At 32.7% G+C, this 16,479-nt stretch overlaps 1 protein-coding gene across 3 annotated transcripts in view; it reads right to left on the minus strand.

The window, feature by feature from the left end:
- The window catches only part of Sema2a (Semaphorin 2a), a 658,355-nt gene that overhangs the window by 38,003 nt on the left and 603,873 nt on the right, over positions 1 to 16,479 (minus strand). For all 3 annotated transcript variants that reach the window (XM_074122059.1, XM_074122061.1, XM_074122060.1), the window contains exon 6: positions 16,016 to 16,286. In XM_074122059.1, coding sequence (XP_073978160.1) covers positions 16,016 to 16,286 — 271 coding nt within the window. The remainder of the gene's footprint in view (positions 1 to 16,015; positions 16,287 to 16,479) is intronic.

Raw genomic sequence — 16,479 nt, forward strand, 5'->3', positions numbered from 1 at the left:
TATTAGCTCACTAAATTGTTATAATAACGTTATTAGTAGGGACGCCTCCATGGGGGTGAACCCTCACTGGAGAGAATTACTAAATATGTCGCTATAGCCATAGTTATTTATAATAACTACTTGAAATTACAAATTATATCCTTCAGTTTAAAAATTAAAACTGGTATAAATTGCAATTTTCTAGTGATTATCGTTCATAAGAAATAAAAGGTTAAATTTTGGAGGTTTTCAAATTCATTCAAAGTACAAACCTCTATATCTCTCTTTCTATTGCTCAGTTTTCAATGAATCCTTTATAGATTTGTACAGAAAAGTTGGCTGTGTAACTGATATAAATTGCAATGTTCTCGTAATGATCGTTTATGAGATATAGAAGGTTGAATTTTTTGGAGGTTTTCAAATTCGTTCAAATTTCAAACGTTTATACGAGGGTGAATCAAATGTGAACCGGACTTTTGCTTTAGAAAATTTATTGGTACAGTAAATAAAATTTTGAATAGACCTTATTTTTCTAAATAATCTCCTCTTTTACTTACACATTTTCCCCACCAAATCGGACGTTTTTTAATTCCGACATCAAAGAATGAATTTGGTCGTGCCAGTAGCCAATTGCGCACGAACGTTTCTACACCATCGTCGTCGTCAAAGTGATGACCTCCCAAGGGTGTAATGATGCACCCACTTCTCTTCACAGGTGACAATGTGCCTCAAAAAAGCATCTCCTTCTGTTCGATATCGTGTCAAAAGTCTTTCACAGACGGGAAAGACGGTTTGTGCTTTCTGCTATTCGTCAAGAGGCGAGGAACTTACCTTGCCGACACTTTTCGGATAACCAATCATCGGAAATGATTGATTGGGCACTCCCATACGATATTCCCAATGTAAGGCAGCGGTCTCCTTCAATCATCTCACGGATCGCAAGAATATTTTGTCTGCGAGGTCGGCGTGCAAGGGTGTCATTTTGCACTAACTCTCGGCCATCGGAAAATTGTTTGTGCCAGTCGTAGACTTGGGTCCTTGAAAACGTTTTTTCAGCAAATTGTGCAGGTTTAGTCTCGGCAGGTTTTACGCCCTACCGGGAGAAAAATTTAATAATAATGCGTTGCTCAACAGACGTGGGTACCTCTTATTCAGACAGCCAAACTGCTCTGGCGAGCCGGACCGAGTTACTCACCGCCACTTCACATACCCACCCAACATATATTATGACGTCACGTTACTCACTTCACCTTGGGAGCGTCAATGAGAAAAGTCCGGTAAATATTTGATTGTTGTTAATATCTCTCTTTGTATTGTTGAGATTTCAATGAGTTCTATACCGAATTGTAGATAAAAGTTAGCTCTATAACTGGCCAACATTACATTTCAGAGATTTTTGAAAAAGCGAGGCGCTTATCGAATTTAACAACCCCCATTTTCAACTAAAATACTTAATTAAATGCTTAGTTTCCTATCAAGTCTGGAAATAAAAACTTAGTACTTGATGAACAAAATTAATATCTGATTAAAAATGGTTCGAAGGAACATTTCTCATCCAAATTTAATCATCTAAAGAGTTAAGCTGTGTCTTGTGTAACCATAAGTAATCATTGTTTGCAATGAGACAACTCTCATGAACAAGAACTATTTCCCCAAATGAGTTTTTTTGGGGCTAAATAAAGTTGAGAATATCACAACAAAAGAAAAAAAGAACAGCTTTTACAATGTGTTTCGACCAAAATACCAACGGATGTAAACAGTTTAAAGTTTGAAAACTAGTTACAATGGACTTTGCCCAGCAGACTTCACTTCCTCTGCTACTTCACTACCAGGCAGGTATGTTGTGTGTACTAGGTTGAAAACGTAGTTTATAAAAAGTTCTACCACTGAAGTAGCTTACTGCCTACAATATTACTTTCCTTTTACCGCCTCAAGCACCACAAGTTAGCGAAAAGGAAGTACACTACTAGAGAATCCACCCCCCCGTACAACAGTGGAAGTGGTGCCTATAGTCGGCTAAACATTGAAAGAATTTGTAGATAGACAGACTTCTAATAGAAAGAAACAAACCTCTGAAGAAGAAATACTCAAGTTGTTATTTTCTAAATGAAAGAAATGAATCATGAAGATCTTTTTGAAGTTGATAACAAAAGGAAAGAAAAGACACCCGCTTTTCAAGCAAGTGCCTCGCCTAAGTGCACTCGTCTGAGGGAAATTCCAACCATTCAAACTAAACTATTAATGGAGATTATTTATTTTCCATTTCTTTTATTTTTTTCCCTCACTTATTCTACTAAAATGTGAGAAGGTTAGAAGTAGATACTGGAATCGTGCTAATATTTTATTTTGAATTATCAAAGCAAATATCTTGTTTTGAGAAGTCTTGAAGTCAGAAAATTAGTTTTCTCCCTTAAAAAATTGTTTTTCCTGTCCGCCATAACTCAAAAACGAAAAATTGTGGAACAGTATTTTGCTTAAATGATAATCGTAGTAAAGTTTTGGTAAAAAAATGTATCCACCGAAAGTATAAATTCACTGAGGCATCTTTTCAGTTTTCTAAAGTTTTCTTAAATGCCAGTCCAATGATTTTCCACTAAAATAACAGGAAAAATTGTAAATATGTAAATCTTCAACTTTTGTTTGATACAACCCCCCCCCCCCCCAAATTATTAAGGGACTTTTTTCTTTTTTTTTGGAAGAGAAGTTGTTGAGCTTTTTCCTCAAGTCCCATTATTGAGTTCTACGTTGTCTGCTACTTTTATAATTTTATTAAAAACTTCATGAAAAACTAAATTTCCAAATTTTTGGGGAAAAGCGGTAGGCCGAAAGTGTGATTTTACACTTTAAAAGATTGTTCAGAATTTTGAGATCTGTTTTGAGAAGAACTTTTTCGATTTGATTTGAACATCGTATAGTGATTAAAACTGTCCGGTAGGTCAGAAAGTATAAGGGTTGATCGTCAAAAACTGCCCGAAAAAGCGTAACGTTGAAAAACACCCAACTTTGACAATTTTTTTCTCTTTTTCTATAAAAGATAAAATTCCCAAATTTTCTTTAAAATAAAGGGCAAACCCTCCTTTATGCCTGTAATTTTTTTGCACCAACCGAGATCTAATAGGTTTCAAGAAAAAAGTTGCCGAAAATGAGCAAAAACGGCTTTTTCAAGAAATGTTCTTGTTCTTGTTGTTGTTGTAACCTTTTTTGTAAATTGCGTAGCGCCTAAACGCGAGAACCGATTTTCATGAATGAGGTGTCATTCGATTCGGAATTTTATGTAGCTGTGCCTTTTGGGGGTTTACAAGTATAAACCCACTATTTTCAAAAAATTTAATGAGAGTTACATTTGAAAGAAAGTTGATAAGGTTCTTTCTAGAGTACCATATTTATAAAATTGTACTTACATTATCTCTCGTTTACTATTATGGAGGGTTTGTAGATTAATTATTTGTTACTAATTCTGAATTTTAAGAACATTTCTCAACCGAAAGTCTAAAGAATCTCACTCAGATTCAAGAGGTAAATCACAATCTGCCTCCTCAGTGGGATTATATAGACTTTAAGAAGATGTTCAGGTCGTTGAAGAGAGTACTAATTTTATTAAGAAACGCATTCACAATAAAATAATATACGACTAAGGGTAGAAATGTGACAAATATTAGCTTAAGATTCAATTACTAGAAACGAAAATAATGATAATTACATTCAGATTGACCAGCTATATCTTCATAAAAAATTAACTTACCTTTAGGGATTACACTGCAATTGAAACCCTAAAGGGCGCCATGCTATTAATAATGAATTATGCAATTTTACGCCTGCGTTTTCAATCGTTTTTGGCTTAACAAAGGGCTTGACCTGGCGTGAGATTAAACGATAAAAAAAACGGTAAAGGTTTAAACTGATAAAATTATTAAACCTAAAGTGAGCAACAAAAAAATAAAATAAATGTGAACACCTACACGAGGTTCTATTTCTACAATTCTCTTTGATTCTAACTTATTCATTCTCTTCAAATACCGAATTTAACTAGACGCTATTAAAGGAAAATAAATAATACTTTGAAGAGAAATCATCACTCTAATTAGAAATGGCGCCGCAAGCTTTGTTTCACACCTTACGCTACAATTATTTACTGTAGGTGATTGTAATTGAGCCCAAAGTACATCACATTGAGATGTGTCTTGATACTTAAACAGAATATTAAAACAGACGAAGTCGCGAAATGTATCCCATTAATATAGGAGCTAAGCTACCTACTAATGTGAATTCTTAACTTCAATATTAACCTTATTTGGTAGCGCACTGATTCTAACTAACAGGCAGCCTTGTTTTGAAATCTATTAATCAATAATTCATGTCGGTTTATAAATGTTTATACAAAATAAGTACGCTAAGTAAGTACGCTTCTTATAGCAAAGTACCATTCATTAGAATCTTCTACTGTTCAGTCTAAAAACAAAATCTTATTTATAAGCGTTATCCTTCGTAAATGAATTCGAATTGAGGTTTTGAAACTTTTTTTTTGAAACTAGCGCTGTGAAAAAAGGTCGACCTGGTCTGTAGCACCGAGCTCTGCTCTGGTAAATGAGTATTTGAGTTTCAAAGTAAGAAATTTCATTAAATGTAGGCCAGTATTCTGACATTTTCCACTGTTTTTTGAACTTACACTATAAAAAAACACGACCTAGTCTGTAATATTCAGTTATAAAAAAAAAAATGAATATGTAGGTTTCGTGACCGTAAATTGTTAAAGTTAGGAATTGAATATTGGCGAGGGTCAAATAAAACAACTCGTCTTTTTGCCAACGTTTCGACAAATATATTGTCTTAAACAGAAACTGTTTCTGTAACTCAACCAACCCGCATAGCCACGCCCTGAAGAAGGCAATATATTTGTCGAAACGTTGGGAAAAAGACGAGTTGTTTTATTTGACCGATTCCTCGCCAATCTTCAATTCCTAACTTTATAAAAAAAAATAGCAAGCATTTTTAAATTCAACTTTGCTTCCAATAATTCACTGTACAAATAAAATCTATAGTAAATATTTTACAATAATTGCTATTGTATAACACCGAGGCTGTAGACAAGAATGGCGTGCTTGGAGATGACATTGATGACATTTCAGCGTCGAGATGTTCAGGACGCCAAGCATATGCCAAGCCTACTTCCTTTCCAGTTTTCTGGCAGTGTTATGTGGTAACGTCGTTGTGCCTCGAAGCTATACAAATATTTTATTCCTAATTTATGAGCTAGGAATAAATTAAAACTGTCCGGTAGGACAGTTGTATAAGGGTTGATCATCAAAAACTGCACGAAAAAGCGTAACGTTGAAAACCACCCAACTTTGACAATTTTTTTCTCTTTTTCTATAAAAAATAAAATTCCCAAATTTTCTTTAAATTATAGGGCAAATCCTCCTTAATGACTGTAATTTTTTTGCAACAACCCAGATCTAATAGGTTTCGAGAAAAAAGTTGCCAAAAATGAGCAAAAACCGCTTTTTCAAAAAATGTTCTTGTTCTTGTTGTTCTTGTTGTTCTTGTTGTTACCTTTTTTGTAAACAACGTAGCGCCTAAACGCGCAAACCGATTTTCATGAATGAGGTGTCATTCGATTCAGTATTTTATGTAGATGTGCCTTTTGGGGGTCCCGACGCTGTACATCGAATGGGAGAGGAGTTAGCCCCCTTTATGTAAGGCCCCCTCCAAAATTATTATTACTAATAACTCTGTAAATCTTGGCCCGATTTTGATAGAATTTGGTAGGATGATAGGGTTAGGGCTCCCCTACGTAACAATAAAGCGACGATCTGCTCTTACACTTGTTAAGGGGAAGTATAGCAATCGTTTCAAATTATCGACACGTGAACCGATTTGCATGAATGAAGGGTCATTCGAATCGAAATTTTGTACAGATTTGCACTTTAAAAGTCTCGACGCCGTGCCTCATAAGGAGGGGAGTTTGCCCCACCCAAATTTTAAACTTTCTAAAACTATTATTACCAATATTTCTATAACGCTTAGTCCGATTGTGATAAAATTCAGCTCGAATAAGTGGTTAAAGCTCCTCTACGTTGCTGATGCTCTTGCACCTACTAAGAGGAAGTACTGCAATCATTTAAATTATCAATGAGTGAACCGATTTAAATCAATGAATTGTCGTTCGATTAAAAGATCTTTGCCTCTTTGCCTTTTAGGAAGAAGTACTGCAATCGTAGTTTATTTTTCTTACTCCTCTTAAAAGGAAGTACTGAAATCGCAGTTTAATTTTGCTATTTACGTACAAATACCTTCCTATGTTATTCAAAACGCTTTTTCAAAAAAATTGTTATTGAGGATGGTTTGGGGGAACGCAACTATAATCATTCTTTAAAAAGATCTCTCCATTGGTAGTTACGGTTCCGACTTAACACCTTATCAGATTATAATGATAGAATTGTTTATTCTAAATTTTAAAAAAATCTGTAAAGAAGATATGTAACTTTGTAAAATAAACAAAAAGGAAAATCTATCCAAAAGGTACAAAAATCTCCTTAACAAAAACTTACAGTTTAAAATGTTAAGTATAAGGGTTGATTAAACGCCAAAAGGTACACAAATCAGCGAGTACCCAACATTTCATTAATACTTCATTAATAGTTAAGTAATTCTACTGCATTAATTTTCATTAATAAGTTATTTTTTAGAATTTATTAGATGTCACAGACCCTTATGCTGGCTATATTTTTTTGTTATAATTATGATAAATCACATAAATATGTACATGCATGTTAAAGTAGAAAAAGACAAAGTTAGAGTAGGCTACTGTCTTGAATTCGTCTTACCGAAATATTCGTGAGCGCAAATAACACACAGTTAATAACAAGTAGATTATTCAACAACAATTATTCATTTCTCAATTGTAATTTAATTTAGTTCCCATAATTTTACTTATAGTAAAATACTGGAATAATTAGCTGCCCTAAAAATATGCATATCTTATTTACTTTATATTACATATATACAACATTGTGGGATGAATACCTAGATTGAGAATGTAATTGAAGAAAACTATATTATTTGCGATAAAGCCAGATAATTATTACCTATTATTATAAACGTTTGACTACTTCATAAAATAACAATTACTTTAATCCAGGAGAGAGAAATGGCTATTTGGCGATGAAAAGATAGATATAGTGAATTCGTATAAATATCTCGGCGTTAATCTGACTCCGCAACTAAGTCTAGGTAAATTTTTGGATGGTAGATTACTAAATGCGAAAACGGGGTTAAATTCTGTCTGGAAGTTTTTTATAGCTAATAATGAAGTTCCTTTTACGGCAAAAATGGAAATGTTTTATGCAGTCAGTCGAGCCATTATGTGCTACGGGGCACAAGTTTGGGGGGGTAAATCGTATAAACAAGTAGAACAATTGCTAACTTTCTTTATTAAGAAGCTATTGAGATTGCCGCGAAATACCCCGAACTATATTATTAGCTTGGAAACGAAAGTGGCCCCAATGTTTACGTACACCTTACAGTTGCATCACAATTATTTGATTAAAGTTCTTGAAATGCCGGACACTAGATACCCAAAGATACTAGCGATGGAGGCTATTAAGAGAAAAGCTTACTGGTATAAAGAATTATGTAATATCAATAACGAACACGGTGCAATAGTTAATGTTAATTACGACAATTTTGCCAATTGGAAAAGTGAACTAAGTATACTCAGAGCCCAAATAAGTAATAAACACAATGTTCAATGCATAACTAGAGCCCAAAATTCGCAATTTACAGTTATATATAAAAAGCTAAATTATAATTTAGATTCGAATGTAGCATATGTTAACGACAACTTTAAAACAGATAATATTAGTTGGATTATTAAGCTAAGAGGTGATTTAATTAATTTAAATTACAAAAGGTATAATAATGATTTAACTGCACAGCTGTGTACTTTATGCGATATGATAGAAGTAGAAAATGTAATGCATTTTATTGCGCGCTGCCCAGCATACAAGGAAATTAGAGTAAAACATTTAAAAAAAAATTGTATTTCAGAAGATGATTTAATAACATATTTAAATGGAAACTGCTGGGATGTTCTACTGAAATATTGTAAAGCAGCGTGGTACTTTAGAAGCGTAAAAATTGCTAATTCATAAATTTTGAATAATTTTTATTTAACGTTAAAAAGTTGAACTAACAGCTGTTTTTACAGTTTATTTTGTTCTATGTATTTAAGTCCATGTTTATTTATTTTAATAGATTCTTGCTATAAATATGTATAACTCACAACATAGCCTCCGCTGATGGTCCTTGACCTTGCGTATGTCTTCTATTCGGATTTGTAATAAAATTATATAAGATGTATTTTTAGTTTTTCTAAATTGGTTAGTTAGTGTATTTTTATTTTTGAATATGTATTTGAGTTTTGAATCTGAATAAAAGACTTTACCTACCTACCTACCTTTAATCAAAGAATGAACTTAAACCGACGATTTTTATTTAAAAATAAAAATAAATAAATAAATAAAATAAACAAAATCATTGGTGTAAGTTTTTTATAAAAAAAAGTTTTGAATTTTTTAGCCCCATAATTTTTTTTATATTTTTTATAACGTTTTTCTTTTTAACCTGTAATTAATAGTTTCATTATTATAGATAACTAGATATTACAGTCAATCTACAGTGCTACTTGAAAATATATTTTGTAGACGAAAATGGCCAGCATGAGGGTCTGTGACATCTAATAAATTCTAAAAAATAACTTATTAATGAAAATTAATGCAGTAGAATTACTTAACTATTAATGAAGTATTAATGAAATGTTGGGTACTCGCTGATTTGTGTACCTTTTGGCGTTTAATCAACCCTTATACTTAACATTTTAAACTGTAAGTTTTTGTTAAGGAGATCCTAATATAAAAAGTGGATGTTATTAAGAGGGCAGGGTGCCCTTAGCTCAGTAATTAGGGACCCAATATTTAGCCCAGCTGTTCTACTGAGTCAGCGAGTTTAGAGTAAGACAGAAAAACATAGTTGAAGTCCAAATTCTTTACACATGACTGATGGATGAAGTAACCTCTGTTAATGGATGAAACTAGCTGAAAATCTGAAACTAGCTGCAAATAAACAAAAAAACACGCGTGCTGTGTCAGATAAAATTAACGATATTATCCAACAGTGCAAACCCAACCAGATTTGCGAAAAATTTATTTTATTTCTTTGTATTGGCAAAAAATGGTATTAAAAGCTGATTTTATTTTGCAAAATATTGTTCATAGTTTTCTTGGTAACTGAATCATTGAAACAAATGGAATAAAAATTACTGTCAATTTCAGTCAGAAATATTATAAAAGTGGATAAAATGAAAAATTAAAGTGGTTTTTTTAATTGTCTAAAATTATCATGATTAAAATGTACGGTTACATCTGCTTGCCTCAAGGAGTGCATCAAGGAAAAAATTTAGTCCAAAACACTTCTTTGGTCCAAAAATTTGGTCATTACCGATGAAAAACGTTTTCTTGAACGAGTAAGCTTTGGTATATCACAACCTGAAGATGCCAATGCTTGCCAAGTAAATTCTGTTATATCGTATCAAATAAATGTTTTCTCATAATTGAATTAGTGCTCCAATTTCATTATTACGCTAGCATGCTTTTCTTTAGATGCTAGATTAAGATATAGACGCTGGAGTATTTTGATTTCTGATTAAAAGTTCATATTTCTCGAGTCTTAAGTCTTTATTATCAAACGGAAATTCGAGTATGAAGTTCTTCAGTAAAATGAGAAGATTCGAGAATTTCCTTTCACAATCTACATACACAAACACAATCATAATAATACATAAATTATTGCATAATTCATATATAATTTACTAATTTAAGAGGTGAAATTGTTGGGTAACCTTTATGAAAGTTAAACGGCTGGCAAAGTTCTACTTGGAGGACAAATAACTTTTCCATATTTATTATTTGTCATTACCATAGTGTTGTAGTCAAACTTTATGTACCTATATTATACACTTCTTCTATTTATAACCTTCCTCCTTCAAAAAACTTCTGTCATCACGCAATGGAACTAGAAATACGGTTTACATCCGTCTAGACTAGACCATATCCTAATCCACAGGAAATCGAAAAAATTATAGCTTCAGTCTTCCGATTGGACAAATGCAGTCTCTACCTCATGATTTCCATATTAACGTAAAAATGATTCTTTTGACTCTTCAAATGTTTCATACCTTCTTCGTTTTATTAAGATATAATTAAATTAAATTATTAAAGATTTTAGAAGCAGATTCTCGGCAGCTAAAACATGTCGGAGGCACTAAAAGGTAACCTTCATAATAAGCATTTCTCCAGGCTTACAATATTTAAAAAAAAAAGGTCCTCCTGTGTTATAGTGTAGCTCAGAGAGTTGACTGTAGCAGATGAACTAAAATTAGGGTGCTGGAAAATAAAAAAATACATTTTTGGCACAATTTTCGAGAACAACTATCATTGGACATACGAAAAATGATAGATTGAACCAACTTTTTATGGAGGAAAGAGAGTTGCGCTGGATAGGTCATCCGCAAAGAATGAGCGAAGAAAGAGCTTCACGAAATGTCAAAAGGGCATCCTCCAGGTGGAGAGGGGTAGGTTGCAGCCAAGCTGCTGCGATGGCTTCAGGATGTTGATGACCGTTATTTGGAGAAGGAAAGCTTCTTCTGCTTAAAAAACATTCCTGCTTCATGGTATTGTAGAGGGAACCCGCGGAATTCTTCAAAACTCTTTAAAAATTAATTATAAACTACACTTTTTCTTTTTTTAAAACAGATGTAATATCCTTGTTCAGCCAAGGAGGTGGTTTAAAAAAAAAATGTTTTTGAGTAAGTCGCATAAAAAGTGATTAAAGTCGTTTTTTGACAAAACAAGCTTCAATTTTTACAGAAGAAACCAAGATGCTAGTTGACAATGTTAATTTGGGGCTAACTGTAATTTTAATTTTTATATTTACGTATGTTAACAAATAAAACAGAGAAGGGACTAGCTGAGTGGTTAGTGCAAACTTGATTACATCGCGGGGCTCCCGGGTTCAAATCCACCTGCTGGCCCTTAGATTTTCTCTACAAAGAAGCTTCTTACACCTCACTATCCTGACAAAAGAATAATTTTGTCTGTAACTAGAGAAAACTATCTGTAAGCCAGCATTGCACTGAAAAAAGCTCCGAGCGCCAATGACTTCAGATGTTAGCGCACCTTAAATTAAAAAAAAACAACACACACACAAGGTTATCTGAATAGAACCTTTCCTAAAACTGATTTAAAAGGCAGGTGCATGTTACAAATAAAATAAAATTCTATTTCAGCAGGAAGGAAAAGTATTAGGAACAAAAAAGAATTTATGTTATTAATATGTTGTGTTTTCTTCTTTGTGGTTAAGAGAAAAAATGAAGAAAACTTACATAAATTGTCAGACAATGTGATATGCTGAGGGCAAATTTAACATGAATGACCCACATATACGAGTAGTTGATATGTCGTGTCAGCAAATGTCAAAATTCTATTCATATCTAAATATATTAAGTCAAATAAGTTTCAAACAGGAGCCGTTCTCCACGAATTCAAAACTCTTCATCTTTTTATTCAATTCTATTTGATTGTTTTTGAAAAAAGATAGCACATACAATGAGTAGGACTGGTTAATACAATAAATTTATACAGGGTGATCCATTTAAAACGCACCAATCGGTAATAACTTTTTAGGAAAGCGGAATTTCGAAAAAACCCACGAAGTAAACTAAATGTTTTTTCGCTCTACGTAGTTTTCAAATTTTCCACCCTCGTTGCTGTATCTTCATTTTTGGCGGAGTTACGGCTAAAAACCGGTTTGAGGTTTCATAAGGACCACTGGTTTTGACAATGATTACCCTGGCAAGATATTCGTACCTTAATCATAGATCAAGAAGTCTTGCATACGGGGTACATTATTCTGATGTGACGGTTGCTTTTATTTGATGATGAAAGAAATTTATACTGATTCACCCACAACCATTACATTACACTACATTCTTTAAAATCTTCAATTATTATTATTTTTTTACTTTGCGTCACTAATAACATTTTTTGCAATCAGAGGACCTCCCAAAACGTGTATTTCTGGTGGAAAATTAATATTGAAAACCGTTCACGTATAAGATAAAATTGTAACTTTGATCATAAATATCTCAACAAATATTAGGGATATCAAAACGGGATTAACGTCATTTTTCACAGTTTTTTATGTAGTTTTCATAATCATTGTCAAAACCAGTGGTCCTTATGAAACCCCAAACCGATTTTTAGCCATAACTCCGCCAAAAATGAAGATACAGCATCGGGGGTGGAAAATTTGAAAACTAGAGCGAAAAAACATATAGTTTACTTCGTGGGTTTTTTCGAAATTTCGCTTTCCTAAAAAGTTATTACCGATTGGTGCGTTTTAAATGGATCACCCTGTATAATGGGTGTACACGGAGGAGTGGTCGAAACTTCTGGAGTTGCAGCTCAAATGCAACAAAAAATATTCTATTCACTTTGGCCCGATTCTCAATAGTGTCCAAGATATTTGCATTTTTAACTTTTCCGTCGATATTTACGATTTCCACCATAAAAACTGCCGTAACTTTTCTATCCTTTATCCTACTACAAATTTCCTATAAACTTGCTCAATACAGAGCCTCAACACATTTCTTATAAACGATCGAATTTTTACTTTAATGTCTAAAAAATTCGTTCTCGATGATTTTTGTTAAAATTTTCAACTGTATTTTTTTAAATTGATTAATGAATCAAGGAGTCACATAATTACAGAAAAAGTTGGGCATTTATTGAGCTTCAAGACCATATGGATTTTTTTTTTTGTTTTTAATAAAACCCTACCCCGAACAGAGAGGTGTAATTACAGAAAACTGGGATATTGCGTAACCCACTTTTCCTACTAATTCACTCAAATGTCAATTTTTGGAGAAGGAACAAAAAGAAAAGTAACCATTTTAGTTTTTAACAATTATTATTTAATAAATCGGAAGTAAAAAATAAAGTAGCAATAAAACGCAGGAGTAGGTTCGTCTCACCTCCTTAACTTCCGGCAGCTTAGATAAGCTGAAAACCGTTTCCTGATTTCTCCAAAAATAAATTGCTTTCCTCTTTCTGGCAGTTTTTACCCAAAATCAGAGAAACAAAAAATACTGTTAGCCGTATTGGGCACTATACTCCTATCAAACAAGGCATTCCCATAAAACAAAGAGAACAGTTAACTTAAAGCTAGATGTTGAAGGAGTGTAAAATCAATACAGTATTCCACATTACCGCAAGTACTTTACCATTTCAAACGGCTTAGTGGTTCATTAATTTAGCATAATGTGCTGCATAAAGTGATTAGTACGCTCGTTGAATGTTTATGAATGTGTAATAAACCAGTTTTCTAAGTATGCACTTAAGTATCAGCACCATTTTTTCTTTTTTTTTCTTTACTTCCCTAAGTTTAATTAAGTGCATGTAAGAGGTTTGCCAAGTACTTGATAACAGCACGGTAACTTATTAAAATTCAAATAGCGGACTTACACCAATTTTTACTAGTTTTTACGTGCTTTGATAAGCACCCCAATCTTAATATTTTCACTCCTTTAACCAAGTTATTAATTATACTTTTTTATCTAAAAATCTGTGGCGGACGTGATTCTGTATAATATTTATTTAATAAATTGTAATTAACATCTTATTTTGTGACTCTTCAAAGTAAAACCATTGCACCTGATCTTCTCGAACATGCATTTTTACTTTAATTTACGCTAGGGAAGAAAGAGCATAGCGATCTTTGTTCACATTTCACGTTTTGAGCTTCAAAATTATCTTAAAAACTAAAATCTCGTGACGTTTCGATTAGGTTTCATCAGACGATCCGAATAATTTAGTGAAGGAAAATCCCCAACCAGGGAGAACAATTTTACTAAATTAATTTTCCACTTATTACAAAAATTTTCTCGTAAAATCTCTAAAAGGCATTGTTCTCGTCCAAATATAATTTATGGTTACCACTAAAATGGATACATTTTTCATGGAAACTACAATCAATGGCACTTTTTGGAGAGATGGATGGAAATGCTTTTCACCAAGTGAAAGCCCAAGTGCATTAAAGTGTCTGAAAACTGTACTGTCGAATCATTGTAAAAGGTTAAAAAGGTTCGAAAATCGTAAACAAAAATTCTTGCTAGGAACAATTTCCTGAATGGATTTACACTTTTCTGAGAATTACTCCAAAACCAGAAACGATTTTAAAAACGATAGTTCAATTTTTGATGGAGCTATAAGGTGATTAAGTTTGAGAGCTTAAAAATTTATATTTACTGTATTATACTTGTCCTACTGGTGTAATCTCTGCGAAAATATGTGGGCAAAATTACAGTGCTCGTTTACCTCTACAAAGAGTACACAATTACAGCTTTCTAGTTCAATTTTTGAGTAGATATGTGACAAAATTTGGGAGTTTTACTTTTCCTTCAGATATTTAATTGCTGTATCTCCTATTCTATTGGAGTAATCTCCACATAAATACGTACAATTATAAAACTTATATACGTTTACAGTCGTGCATAATTGCAGCTTTCTAGCTATAATTATGAAGGAGATTTAAGGTGATAAAGTTTGGGTGCTATCAATTTCCTTCATATTTCGAATTGCTGTAAATCTCGTACTATTGGTGTACTATTAGTGTAATCTTTTCCAAAAATCATTAATTTGTTTTTACCTCTGTTCAACTGGGGATTTTCAGGTGATACCTTCGCACTATGCATGTTCTTTTTTTTTTTTAAGTAAGGTTAATCTGAAATTTAGTCCCAAAGGAACTAGCAATTTCAAGCACTGAACTTAAACAACCCTATTAGCAAAACTATTTATTATGCCAAATTGAATTCCGCAAACACTCACTGAACACTTGCTTCAAAACGTGTTCCAAGGTTGTAGTCTGTGAAGTTAAAAATTTAAGGGCAGCCTTGTAAATGTCTCGCTCCTCATCTCTTAATATTTAAATAATAAATTTGTTCTTTTGGAATTCAGCGTCATTTTTCAAACATGAAAGATGAGTTCTTCTGGGTTTAACACTTCTTTAGGTTTGTGTATATAATTATTTAAAAACAGAGAAACAATAATTTTACAATTATTTATTATAAGGTCTTAGAGATAAGAGATTTTTAGTGAATATATAAATTTCATTTAGAAGTGTCGAGAACAGAATTATGTCTGGGGTGTTTAATTAATAAAATAAGTTTAATTTTAAATATTTCCACGCAATAATGATATAGAAATTTAATTTGATATACGTCATAGAACCTGGCATGAAGCACGGCTTGAAGGGCATGTTGTACAAGCCCATATTTTCAACATTTCATAACATTAACTTATAATTACCAACATGAATAGACGGTTACTGGTATATTTAATTATTTAAGAGATGATTTTATACAGGCTATTTGCATTGTTCTAATTAAAAACACTTATTACATAAAATTTCCCAATGAATTATCGTTTTAAATTAATATATTTATGGCAAATAAAAGATTTAATTTTATATTCTCTAGCACTATTTAAAAATTGAGGGCATATTTTCAGCCGATGTTCAATTATAATGAAAAACTGATTAAAATTTTCGATAACATTTTTGAAAAAAATCTAATTCCGGTACGTAGCAGTCATCTTTTTTTCCATGCCATTTTCTCACTAAGATATGAAAATGAAAAATCCTGACGTATTCATGAAAAGCCGAAAACTGAGTCGGAAAACATTTGATATCTTTACAAGGTTCCTTCTAAATCTATCGAGAGTTGTCTCATTAATTGGTTTTTTAAACAACAATGAATGGCCTTTAAATTTCACTCCTGTAACAGTTCTTAGCTCTGTTCACTGATTAACAGAGTTTCCAGCAGGAGGAATCAATGTACTCAGATCTTGAAGCGCCTTAAAGATTATATATATATAAAAAATTAAAATAAATTTTTCATACTAAAAATTGAAAATATAATACTAACTGTCTAGCCATTTGGAATCGTATTTGATAGTCCTCTTGAATGAATACTCCCTTCGCCCTGTGGTAAAATTATGCAGATCTGCTCTGAAGATAACTGTATCAGCTTTGGTAAATTCTGCATTCGTGCCCGAATAGAGTCCAGCCAATCCGCCAGGGTTGCCATTCTCCACCCAGACCGCTGTACTATTGTCAGCTGGGTCATATGGGCACTTTGCTATACCCATGCCCACGCCTGGCACAAATTGATTCCTACCCAAGTGTGTCAGATTGGCCTGAAATCAAATATTGAATTATTAGCTTTATTGCACTTTATACAATCATTAAAAGATCTACATAAGCACATAACACGCTAAATATTTACATGGAATTATAATTTAAACATGTCTCTTGTTCATTGATGGGTTCAAAATAAAAAGTAAATGTGAATAATCCAGAGAAAAATTGAGAGAACGCTACAAAAGTTAC

Source organism: Rhodnius prolixus, unplaced genomic scaffold (assembly GCF_049639745.1).
Source record: "Rhodnius prolixus isolate KJV_2025 unplaced genomic scaffold, Rpr scaffold_8, whole genome shotgun sequence".
Classification (NCBI taxonomy): Eukaryota; Metazoa; Arthropoda; class Insecta; order Hemiptera; family Reduviidae; genus Rhodnius; species Rhodnius prolixus.